This window comes from Helicoverpa armigera, chromosome 13 (assembly GCF_030705265.1).
Source record: "Helicoverpa armigera isolate CAAS_96S chromosome 13, ASM3070526v1, whole genome shotgun sequence".
NCBI classification, from domain to species: domain Eukaryota; kingdom Metazoa; phylum Arthropoda; class Insecta; order Lepidoptera; family Noctuidae; genus Helicoverpa; species Helicoverpa armigera.
The window spans coordinates 7557663-7571329 of record NC_087132.1 but is presented as its reverse complement, the minus strand read 5'-3'; the positions used below and the strand labels follow the sequence as shown (position 1 = coordinate 7571329).

General features: G+C 33.8%; 2 protein-coding genes across 2 annotated transcripts; one reads left to right on the top strand and one right to left on the bottom strand.

Annotated features, from left to right (window-relative positions):
- Positions 1-1070: 1070 nt before the first annotated feature.
- LOC110370662 (transmembrane protein 62) lies at positions 1071-5954 on the bottom strand. The gene is made up of 5 exons (XM_021326551.3): positions 5612-5954; positions 5133-5382; positions 3019-3914; positions 2375-2946; positions 1071-2282 (listed from the first exon to the last, which is right to left on the bottom strand). Exons 1-5 carry the CDS (start codon positions 5813-5815, stop codon positions 2249-2251), a joined length of 1956 nt encoding a protein of 651 aa, XP_021182226.3. The 5' UTR covers positions 5816-5954; the 3' UTR covers positions 1071-2248.
- A 553-nt stretch (positions 5955-6507) lies between these two features.
- LOC135117720 (uncharacterized) lies at positions 6508-12117 on the top strand. The gene is made up of 2 exons (XM_064037608.1): positions 6508-7483; positions 11012-12117. Exons 1-2 carry the CDS (start codon positions 6559-6561, stop codon positions 12103-12105), a joined length of 2019 nt encoding a protein of 672 aa, XP_063893678.1. The 5' UTR covers positions 6508-6558; the 3' UTR covers positions 12106-12117.
- The last annotated feature ends 1550 nt before the right edge of the window (positions 12118-13667 follow it).

Here is a 13667-nt window from a genome sequence, read left to right as displayed (position 1 = left end):
TATGTACACATACACATCAGTCAATTTGACAAACGCGCGAATGACATAGGTAAAAATTCACCTATAGAAAACCTCTTTACTGTTTTATTGCATAAAACATAGCGTAATGTAGTTTAAGTTAAATTAAAATAACATCACAAGAAAAAAAACTCACAGGCTTTAGTAATATATACTCGATAGACGTTTATTTCTTAAGAAGTAGAGAAAAATCATTTTATCGATAAAATATCGACTTTGCATTATCGTTTGTAGAACTAGTAATCTGTCACTTACTTAAGGGATTCATGTACAAGTGTGGTGAAAATGAATTTAGGTAGGTGTCAAATTGGGAGGGGTCCTTATTAAAAGTAGCTTTTAGATAGGGAAACGGTAAGAGGTTGTTGGTGAAAACGGGCATTAGACTACTTAGCACTACGACCATTTTATGAAATGCTAAGGAAAAATGTTATTAGAAAAATTGTATGCATGTCTTTTTGAAGTATATGAGGAAGAATCATATTGTGTTTTTAAGTTAATATAGCACCTCATTTTCATAGAATGATCGTAGTAATTTAAAACGTACACGCACATACATCAGCAAATTGAAATCATGTCTGCGAAGATATGAATGTATGCTATACAAAGCGAATTTTAATGTCAATTTGTCTGATGCAATACAATATTGTATTAAAATAGCTGTGATTCTAACATCGATATGAATACATATTATTATGTATTTTATTGAAACTACATCTTGTAATACAATTGGTGGCTTGCACAATACACATATTTTAATACCTAATATACTTACTATATTTTGTTTCGAGACAATGATGAAGCTTTTTCATTTTATTTTTTCTGCCGATAAAAAAATCATAATTTTTTTAAATATTATTAAAATGACAAGCGACTAGGAACCAAGTGTAATTTGTATTACTACTAATGAAAATACCAGCAATAGCACGAATTTAAGGGATATAGTATCATAAGCATTTTCCTATTTTCGAAGTCTAAACCCCTATTATCACTTCAACACACATCTCAAAAAAATTCGTGCTAAGCCTTTGCAGATTTTGTGAATTTTGTAATACATCTGTATATGTTTACGATATCTAAGTAAAATTAAAAGTCTTCAAGGTTTTGCATTGTATTTGCTAAAATAAATGTTTAATTACCGTTATATACACAAGCTTTATACGGGACTAAAAATAAGTTAACAGCCTTTAAGATCTAAGCAATAAAACTAATTGTACATATCTATATACTGCATAAATATTGTATATAGGTTCTTAGGTCTTAGGTGAATGTGATGAATATTTCAATATATTTTTTTACTTTTATACAACATGGTTTTATTTCAATTTGTTTTAGTATTTCCTGTACAATATGAAGCACCATTGAGTTATCTCTACTGAATCCTGATCGATAAGATATGCCTTCAAAAGTAAAAATAACTTAACATCTTGGTCAAAATTTAAAAGAGTCAAATACTTAATACAAAAATGGGAGCCTCGCATTTTTAATCACATTGATTAAACTGTATTTTTAATTTTATACTGAATGAATTATTATGTTTAGTCATATTACAATACGGTTTAAAACAAAATTCAATTCATCATCATCATCATCTCAGCCATAGGACGTCCACTGCTGAACATAGGCCTCCCCCTATATTACATTTAAATTCTAAATTCAATTAATTTACAATAAATGCTAAAAACTAAAACTTTCAGTTGTCAGACTAGGGATCACTGGTTAAGATATACATCTATTAAATTAAACTTTACTCTTTGCAAATCAATAAATTATATAAACATCGTTCATATGCAAACAAAATAGAATAAAATAATAATATGCCGTAAAAATACATAATATTACAACAATATAATTAAAGTGTATTTAGTTCATAAGCTGTATGTTTACGATTATAAAATACTTTTGTAGATAGAAATGCAGATAAAATCAGTAACCCGATTATTCGGGTTTATAAAAGGTAAAATCTACAACCAGAGAAATGTTGTAAAGCTATCTTTGGTGCAAATATTCTATTCTTCATTCATCAAATATGTTTTACAATTTCTGAAAATTATTCTGCCGACTATAATATAATTAATCGCTTTATTCATTATAAACATACATGTTCATAAAGTATCACCTCCACGGAAGCCAAGACTACTTTGGCGCACATGAAAAGCTTCTACTTTCAACACCTAACACATATTCAAGCGCTGTACATTTTGTGCAAAATGTTAATACTCTTACAACTGTACTATGATGGTACTTCTGTCATCTTTGTCAAGTTTCTGCAACAAAAAAGAATTAGGTAAATGCAAATATAAAGGAGATAAAAACATTTCATTGCAAACTATTTTCTTTATTTGGCTATTGTACTAACCTGCAATACTCTACAGGTAAATTCAGTGTCTTATACCACAATAATATGCTTAAAGCAATACTCCACGTCCTTAGTGGTCCAAATATAAAGGACATTGTTCCATACTCTAGCCAGAAGAAGTATGCCAATAACAACTGTATTGACAATAGGAAAACGAATGGCAAATTCTTTATCAGCCGTCGAATTCCCCTCACGTTATGCCCAAATAGACGATGGTCTAAACAGTGGGCTAATACAAATACTAAGGGTATTTGCACAAACATTAGCTGCACGCTTCCATACATATACGTAAAGGGTTCAGGCAAAAATGCACCCTTTATCAGAATGCCCCACGCGAAAATGGCTCCTACATAGCCATCTATCAACTCTCCAATAGCCCAAGGTCCAAAGGGAATGTAAACTGCATACAATACAATTGGATAAAATATTCTATCAATTTTACTCAATAGCCAAAGTCTTCTCAATACATGTCTGCCAAATCTTCTTCTGTATCTTGGAGGAAACTTTTGCATTCTTAAAATTACCAGCGGTAAAACATTTGCCATTAGAAGGGTTGCGAAGATTGCCTGAAACTGTTAATTACTATTAGATAAAATAAAATCAAGATATATAAAAAATTTCTTAAACTTATATGCAATACTTACCACCACACCAGCATCCAACATGAGCAAAATTCTGGGTGATATTTCAAAACTCATAACACTACCATCCAGTGTAAATGGATGTTCTACAAAAGCCTCTTTTTCTAATTCATCTTTAACTTTCACATACAAATAGCTAATACCCTTTTTAAACAAGTGAGGCAGCCATTGACAAACATAAAGTGGTCCTTGGGTGTGCCTGCATGCCATCCAACTGATTTGATCAAAGGAAATTTGAACAGTCTTAACATCAACATCACTAAATGCAAGTATTCTTATGTGGGATGAGTCAGGTATTAAGTGTAAGGGTTCTCTACCAGGCATGGTGTACCTGGCATGCTTAGGATTTGTGACCAGCACAAGGGGCCAGACATTGTGCTTTTGATCAACAAATGAGAAAATCCCATGATCTATAGCTGCCAATCTGTACATTCTGTTGTCTTTCCAATCTCCTAACTCAAGCTCTAAATAACCTTTCTTCTGTTTTGTGTACATTCTTGGTACCAAACCTCCCATGGAATGTAAGTGCCCACAAACATACACATGTGAACCAAAACTACTGCCAATGAGCTGGCGCAAGTCTAGTTTTTGGCCTTCATGCTCTAAAGATAATATACATGAGGTAGGGTAGTGTCCAAACCAAACAATATGATCAGCCTTGCTTTCAGCTTCTGCTTTTAGCTTTTGTACGGTCTGCTGCTCTGTAGCATCGAGAATGCCAATAAAATTAAATGGTCTCCTAAGTCCTGGATCTGGGCATGCATCTATACCCAAAAATGCTACATTTACACCATTTGTGTCTTGAAAATGCACATAAGATTTAGCATGCTCTAGGCCTTGGACAGAATAGTTCCGGAAATAATTCTCCTGATCATTTATTGTTCTGATGTTAAAGTTATCTGCAAAATAATGTTATTAGATTGAGAGATAATTCTTTCAACAAAAAATAAATCTCAATATAAATGCAGCAGCTATTTCGGTTTTATCAGTATAGAACTCAAAGTTAAAAATCACACTGATAAGAATAATCCAAACAAAATGATTGACCTAGATAACATTGACAAATCTATAAAAGTAATCTGATTCAAGCCTGTAATAAAGGACAATGCCTAAAAACGTCCCCACCCACCAACAGACTTGAAAGTAGTGTCATTGGATGCGCCTCATTTAATAGATCATTTCTTATTATGGAGACATATTCCAAAAGTATGGGGCTTAGGAACTATAAGACAATTTAGTGTCCTTAATAATGAATTAACTTCAAGTTTGTTAACCAATTACTCGGAGTTGGGTGGACCGATTCTGACGTTTTTATTTTTATTTTAAAGAATCTATCTCAAAGTTAGTCTAATTTAATTTTCATCAAGATCTTTTGAGCAGTTTTTGAGTTATCATCGGTTAAAATAATCGGTTTGAAGAGACAGTGTAGTTCTTCGTAAGGACACCTTAACCACCTCAAATAGAGTTCAACTAAGTGTCATTGGATGCGCCTCATCCGCCAAGATCCCGATGAAAATTATATCGGACTAACGTTGAGACACGTTCTTTGCATTAAAACAAAAATAATCAAAATCGGTCGACGCAACTCCGAGTAATTGGTTAACAAACTTGAAGTTAATTGATTATTAAGGATACTAAAATGTCGTGTATTTCCAAAACCCCATACATTTGCAGTAAACCGTTTTGATAATCATGATCTATCGAAGGATGCGCTTCCGATGACACTAGTTTCAAGTCTGTTGGTGGGTGGGGACAGGGTCCATACAAAATCCGGCATTGTCCTTCCTACATAACAAAAATACTGGACATAATAAACAAAGGAAAGAATGAACTTTGTTGTTGACTCATTACTCTTTGTTTTAAGTTGAAACAAATGAAAGAGATTACACAATCTATTGGATTAAAAGATAATAACTTTATCCTTTAAGGATATGTTTTATAGAAACATTGTAGTGCAAATTATGTACTAGAAATACATAACTTAAAAGTTAGATACCTATTTAATTATTAACAGTGCTACTATTTGTTTTATTCATTTACTCACTACCCTTTAATATTAGTGAAACATATTTTCAAAATTATTTCACTTTTAAATATAAATAAAAATAATACAATACCATGATTTCCTCTTATGTCTAACCAGACAGTAGTTTCAGTGACTCCTGACTCCTTCACTATGTTATGATAGTATATCCATTCTTTCTTCACTTGGGAACTGCCCAAGTTATCTTTGGCCTTAGCATCGGTCAAGTCGCCCGTAGCCAAAACAATGGCAGGGTTAATTATCTTCACTGTATTGTCACAAAACTGTTGAAACTGTGATATCCTGCCAGGATCTCGAAAAATACTGATGTGTATATCTGAAATCTAGAATAAACAAACTTGTTTATGATGCTATTCAGTTCTACAATTTGGTGTGTCAGGACAATGCAGATATAAATAATTCCAAATGTTACAACGTAAAAAGAGCGGGCATTATTTACATATCTATAGGTACGACAATAGTCCTCGTATTAACTTGCCTTTGTCTTTAAAACTACGTCACAATCAATTAGCAACCAAATAAAGAGAGCACTTTATTAAATTGATTACATACCTGAAGAAACCAAATTAATTTCTCAGTAGTATCTGTTATTTTTCCATACTTCTCACCTAAATACTTGGTAAAGTTTATGCCTTCATTTTCATTTTCAATATAAAAATTATGGTCCGTAGCAATTATATTTAACAAATTCGCCATAAAGATCGATACTAGTAATATAACACATAAAATCCACACAGTACTTTTCGAAAGAACCATTTTTAAACTTAATATCCTCCAATTTTGAGTCACAAAATCATTGAATTAAATTATCAGAAAATTATCTTTAACAGTCAACAAGAAATCTGAAAAGTTCGATTTGACATTCGCTTCGTTTCCTCTGATTTTTGACATTAGTGTTTTCCAATTTGACAACTAGTGATGCGAGAAAAAATACGTGCTTTGAAAACGTCGACACGATTTGGAATCGACTCTTTTAGCTATCGACTATTTTAGTTAATTCGAAATTCTACACAGTAGAGGCTTTTTCTACTTTTTTCCTAAAAGTCCAAGAAACCAACAGATATAACCTAACTAGGAAATAATTAATAACAGCTATAGGAAAATGCGGCATCCCAAGTACACACATTGCAAGGCAGTTTTTGTTATATTTTGTCAGTCTAGGTAGGTCCGTAAAAATAGATGAATATCTTTAACCCAAAAAGTTGGTAAATTACATACCTAGTCCGTGCTCCTGTTCCTGTTGATTTTATTTTGATACAGTGCCTATGTTGGTACAGATACTAAACACACTACATACATCACCCTCAACTCAACAACGTTACCGAGCCTGCATGATTCAGTCGTATCGCTCGTTTAGAAAAATTTATTTTGTCGTTATGAAAATATTTGTTCTCACTTTCATAATTTCATCAGTACACATCATGTTAGATATTTAGCGTACCATCTTGGGATGTTCAAATGTGGAAAATTGTACAAGTACAGCAAAATTATTAATTAGTATGCAATGTCGAGAGGACCACAAAAAGGAAAAGGGGCGACGGTTTACATTAAAGGAAAAAATTGCTTCCTTATCTATTTTTAAACAAAGTCCCAAAGGATACAGATTTTTGCGAAAAATTTTTATTTTACCTGCTCAGCAAACACTTATTAAATTGGTACAAATTTGTAACATAAAGCCTGGGATTAACAAAAATGTTTTCTCTCAATTAAAAAATAAAGCTGACAACATGAAACTAGAAGAAAAACTATGTGTTGTTATGTTTGACGAAGTTTCTTTGAAGAACAATCTTAGTTATAATGAAAGAAAAGATAAAATCACTGGTCTTGTTGACAATGGGCAAGAGAGGAAAAGTGAATTTGCAGATCACGCCCAAGTTTTTATGCTACGTGGTCTAATTTATAATTATAAGCAGGCAGTATCCTACACATTTGCGTCAAGTGCTACCAAGGGACCTGAACTAGCTAAACAAATTAAGGAAGTGATAAGAGACTTGCAAGAAGCAGGGTTCATAGTGGTTGCTACTGTATGTGACCAGGGTACTAATAATAGACAGGCTCTCAACCTGTTACTTAACGAGACCAGGGGAATTTATTTAAGAAAAGGAGAAGAACCAAAAGATAATATAATTTTAATAAATGGTCAAGAAATTGTACCACTTTATGACCCCCCACATCTTCTCAAAGGAATTCGAAACAACCTCATGACAAAAAATTTAGAATATACTATAGATGGCGCAACAAAAACCGCAAAATGGTCACATTTAAAATTGTTACTAAATGAAAACCCTGGCTATAAAGGAGTTAGATTAATTCCTAAATTAACGGAATATCACGTCAACCCGCTGAAAATGAATAAGCAAAAAGTGAAATTCGCCTCACAAATATTCAGTCGTACTGTGGCGTCTAATATGGGATATTTAGCAGGTAATGTTTGTTTTATTGTATAATTAGAATATATAGATCTGGAACACATAGGGTCATTTCGCCTGTTGGCGACCATTTAGTGCAGTTGGCAAGTTTGACGGCGATAATAAAAATGCTCCAGCACTCATTTCCATGTCAAATTTGTGTAATGTATTCCTTATATACTCTATTTTAAGATTAACTTTCAGTTGTATAAGAAATATCTTACGTTTTCTATTTAAATCGATAAACCTCAGAATTAGGCGTTTTACCCAGTTTGCGTCCACAAAATCCAATTCGCGTCCACCCATGGTCCAGTTCGCGTCCAGCGGCTTTGAAAAGGAATATAGGTAGGGCTTTCAATACCGGTATTACGGGATCCCGTAATACCGTGATCACGGATATATTTTGGTCTTTTGTCAATACCGGTATTGATGAGCCAATACCGTGATTACGGTATTACAAATTTACAATCTTTTTATAATTTTAACTATTGTGGTTTGTTGTAATAAGTAGCAGGAAGTTGTATTAAATAAGATAAATAACTACGTACTCGTAAGATGTCATCATCATCCTCCGAGCCTTCTTCCGCCAATCTACTTGGCAACGCTGACTCCAAAACAGACCAGATTTCAACCGAGTCAAAATCCTTCTCATAGTCCACAAATGCTAGACACAGGGGCTGATTATACTGTTCGGTCTTCTAATCGGTCGGTGTTCGGTCTATAATCTGCCGCACTGTGTGGATGTGGTCTATGGTGCCGTATCCGCTCCGAAACCCAGCCTGCTCCGGTGGTTGGAATTCGTCGAGTATTCGCGCAAGTCGGTTCGTGATCACTCTTGAGAACAGCTTAGGTATATACGTGGGTTAGGAGGGAAACAGGTCCATAGTTCTTCAGCAGGGATTTGTCTCCCTTTTTGAAGAACAGGACGACAACACTCCTACTCCACGCCTCTGGAGTTCTCCCTTCAAACAGGACGGCGTTAAAAAGCTTCTGGAGCTCCCCCAGTACGGGCTTACTTAACTCCTGCTCTTAATAGCTCTGTTGTAATGCCATCCTCGCTGTCTCAGAGCGATCTCGATTTCGCCACTGCTGACTTCTGGCAGGTCTTCGGTGAAATAGCGTGTTAATGTGGCTCTAGAATCTTCATTTCCGGGATCAGGTGGGAAATGACTTCTCCACTTGTTGTGATCAGCTTCATCAAGTGGCTTCTTCCAAGAGATTGTACGAACACCTTTGACCCCCGATTCAGCTCAATTGCTCTTTCAATGTCAAGAGTATTGGAGCACCGGAGGTCGCGTCGTACGTGCTTGTTGATCTCTTGGTTTAGACCCCGCTCAGCTGACGAAGTGACGGGCGGGTTTTCACGTCGTTTCTTCTTCTTCCGAAAGCTTTGATTTCTTGCCCTTACGCTGCATGTTACAGAATTTCGAACCTTCCTCCCTGAGGATCTGAACCACATATTCGTGGTTCTGGTTAACGTCTGTTGTGGTTTCCACGGTGGCAAATCGGTTCTCCTAATTTGACTGGAACGTTTCAGATCCTGAAATGGTTTGGAGCAGTGTTGGTCGGAGCCTGGCCTTCATCAGACGGAAACGTTCGGCCTTGAAGTTGATATTCAGAGAGCCTCGGACAAGTCGGTGATCGCTACCGGTATTAAACCTATTGATCACGGAGACGTCTCTGACTATGTGCTTCTTGTTCGTCATGAAGAAGTCAATCTCATTTTTAGTCATAGTGTCGGGGCTATGATTGAACGCTTTTTGATACTAAAGGATTGTGTTTTAAAGGTTTTAATCGATCTTAAATTAAACTCCAATTTCAAATTAGACGAATTCGATTTGACAATATTAAAAAATATTTACAACAGCATTTCTGTAGTCAAAGTAACTGTATTAAAAATTTATAAACGAGATGCCAATTTACTAAAAGCGGATATTGCGCTAAAATTTATGTTGACAAAGTTAGATGGTCAAGCTAATGACTTAAGCCAAAATCTTGCAAAAGCACTTCGAAGACGCATAAAGAAGCTATCTGGAGTATTGCAATATTTGCATGACCGACAATACCGTGATCACGTGATCACGGTATTGAAATTTCTAATACCGGTATTGATACCGGAATTGAAAAAATCCGGTATTTGAAAGCCCTAAATATAGGGGTGAAATTGTTAAGAATTGATAAAGAAAGATTGTATTTGAACAATTTCTTTATTTAACAATACACTTAATTATTAAAAATCAACATTATCATCATTTAAAATTCACTTTACAAAATAAAAATAATTCTTCTCAACATTGGTTTAAGTAACTTAAAATTATTTAATTATCGGAAGAACTTATCTTAAATGAAATTACTTATATCAGTTGATAATTTAATTATAACCACGTATATCTTAATAAAAAAATGTACTGTTTAATATATTAATATTAAACAGTATGTTTTAATTATTTTTTATAAGCAATTATTTAACGAAAACAGTGGACGCAATTTGGTTTATTATTATAGAGGATAGTTTTAGTTCGCGTCCATTGTGGACGCAAAGTGGAAGTTTCGTAAAATTCGATGTAGTAATTCGCGTCCACCTTATTTTACTCGTTAAATATAAAAAAACATTACCAAATTCATAATAAACATTATACTTTTATTCATCATTAAACTGTAGAAATAGCTATCTATCCTAAAATTCACATAAAACAATATAAAACTTACCATCAAACACGCCGCTGCACACTAATTTTTATCTAAAATTCTGCGTGTTTTCGCTTTGTTGTTGAAGAGCCTAGACTAATTATTTTTTCTAAAAGGATTGGTTGGACGTACAGAACGTTTGTCTATCTGTGCGTGCCTCTTATACATTAACGTATTAGCGGTAATGACTTTTCGTTTGATTAGTGTGTTAATTGACTTGTTTTCGAGGATTTTTAAAAGGAGATCGGCAAAATGGACGCGAACTGGGCTATGGACGCGAACAGGCGAAATGACCCTAGCGACTCGCAGCAGTATTTTGCCTCTTCTTTTTTTCCTTCTTTATACATATACATGCAAAAAACTTCTTAAGTACTAGAAAAAAGGCGTAAAACCGTTTTTTGGTTTAGGTTACAAGTTTAAGAATAGGGAAAAATAATTATGACTGATTTTGTATTTGATTTGATCTATATATTTTTATAAATTGGAAAAAAAAATGTTCCATCACAGTTTTTGTTAGTATAGTTAGTGAAATATGGGTCTATATTATTTTACAAAAAAGGCTTGTCACTAATGTAATTTAGTATGCTTCTTATTTGCATAAAAAATGCATTTCTTACATAATAAAATTTATTTTCTATTCAAAATGTATCTGAGATTATTGTGCATTGAAGTTACTTAAGTTATAAGTATGTAAATAAATCTCAATGTCTATTTATCATTTATATTAGTATTGTAGCACATTTTTCTGATGATATTCATTAAAAAAAATGTGTAACCGCTATAAGCGACACACAAAAATAAAAACAACTTAAAACTAGATGATTGACCTGTGCTGTAATTGTTTTTTTTTTTTCAGATAAGAACATACTTCCCACAGAGTGCAAGGACACTGCTGATCTGCTGCTGTTTATGGACAACATATTTGACTCGGTGAATGGCAGTCAACAGAAAAATAAGAACGCCAAGCCTTTACTAGGCCCAGCAACGCCGAACTCAGCTCATCATAAAATATGGCTTGAGGGTGTACAAATATTTAAATCAATGAAATTTGTAGCTAGTGACGGTAAAAAACAATCGATTCCTTCCGTTACCAATTGGGTGTGGACACTGAACGGCGTTCAAACGCTATTAAAAAAATTACAAAATGATTTTAATGTGTCGTCAGTATGGTTGCGGCATCTGAATCAGGACCCCCTGGAAAATTTTTTTGGGGCAGTAAGAAGCCAAGGGTGCCGCAACACTAATCCTACCTGCGACCAATTTGAGTCTGCTTTCGCCACATTATTAATAAATAATATAAGCAGTGTCCACACCCGCGGAAACTGCGAAAAAGACTTTTGTGATGCATTACACTCTTTAATCATCAACGAAAATGCGAAAACAACGTCGACCTGCTCATCTTTCGATTTCGCAAAAATTTTTGATTTTAATTTTACACCTCTAGAGGTTAAAGAAAGCGATCCCCGCATTATTGCGCCATTGCAATATATGAGTGGCTATTTTTTGAAAAAAATTAAAACAAAAGTTTTCAAAGCGTGCACAGATTGCTGCAATGATTTCGCTTCAAAAAATGAAATAGAGTATATTAAATATAGGGAATACGCAGGTCGACGATGGCTTTGCACTCCCAGCAAAAACTTAATAGAGGTGATTTCAAATATTCAGGACTTAATTAATGAAATAATAAAAGAAAATATTGAAAAATCTAATGTAAAAATAATAATGAACACAGCTATAAGAATATTTGTAAATTTTGATTTTATAAAATGTAAAATACATAAAGAAAAAGTTACTGATTATCTAATTAATATTGTTATTAGGTGTATGATTTTTAATTACTGTAAAAATATTAATAAAATATTAGCTGGGAGAAAAGACGTTGATGATTGTGAGGACAAATTGCAAACAAAAGCAAAAAAGCTAAATGATTGTTATAAAAAACACAAATAAACAAGATTATAATCCAATATGTTGTTTTATTTATATTATTATATTATACCTTTAGTTCTATTATACAGCATTCCACCAGATAGTGTTATCTACCTCCACTACATGACATATTTAAAACTTGTATCACATAATACAAGTTTTAAATATGTCATGTAGTGGAGGAATGCTTTTAAAGCATCCAACAATCTATATATACTCAGTATGGTTATATACACAATAAAAAAGTTGTATATTGATTACAGATGGCGCTGTAAGTGGTTACCCATTTTGACGTTGAAGATTGGTCTCTATTTCTATTTATTAAAATGTACTCTGTGGGATCGACGAAATGAATGGTATAACCATTTCAGTGACTGTCTATTTTCCAAATAATAAGGCACCTTTTTTCTAATTAGGTAGGAACCAACTTTGCAAGGTTTTGTACCTACATGGATGTAATATTACAATTCGTCATATAGCTATAGCACCTTCCTCTGAAGTAGCTACGTATGCGGGTTCGATTCCAGGTCAGGCAAACATCTACCAGACTGGGTAAATTGCTAATGAAATTGCTAATAAAGACTTTACATATTTTATTTTTGACTACAGCCTGTAGGCTGGGTAAGTCTTATCTTGTGCAGAGTGCTAAGATCAGTAATAGGTATCTAGCAATCTCTAGAGTTCAAATATGTTTTTGTAACATTGTGCGCATCACAGAATGCGCGTAGGTATTATGTTAGATATAGCTATAACTTTGACATATGGGTTACTTACTATTATAGCTTCCCTCCGCGGTTTCACCCGCGTCCCGCAATAACTGCTTCCCGAAGCCTGATGATGACAAACACTATCCTATGTCCTTCTCCCGGGTCTATGTAGGTATCCTCTAATTTTCAGCTTAATCGATTCAGCGAGACAAAGGGATAATATAAGGATTCATTTTTATATACATATAGGTACATACCTATACATACATAGGTTATTATAGGTAACCTAATTAATCTACTTACCTAGATTACCTACTCACATACCTACCTATCTAACATTGCTAGCACAAGAGACTCGCTCATTATGAAGTATCCTACTTAAATAAATAATAAAATTATTTTAGTGTTGTGAAGATACCTACCTACCTATTCACAATTCGGATAAAAGTTTTGGAAAGTTCTACTTACAGCTTTAAAGAATAACAGAAATAAAAACGCCTATTTTGTAAAACGCCTCAAAGTGGATTCAAATTATCGCACAGCTTAAAATATGTAGGTACGTACCTAAAATAACACGTAACACGTAAATAGGTGTGTACCTACCTAGCTACGAATATTTATACAGAAATACCGGCTACGGGTAAATACCTAAGTTATTGGTACAGCTCGGCACCTACATAGGTAATTGTCTGGATCTAAAACTAAGCATTATTTTATTTCTTACTTAATTCACTAAATCATTAAATCACTGTGTGATAACACCTGCCTATATCAAGGTACCTACCTATATCCCAGTTTTAGAATATTAATATAGATACCTAATGAGTATTATGTACATTTTAACAGTGCAGTAACTAAATGGACTAGGTAGGTACT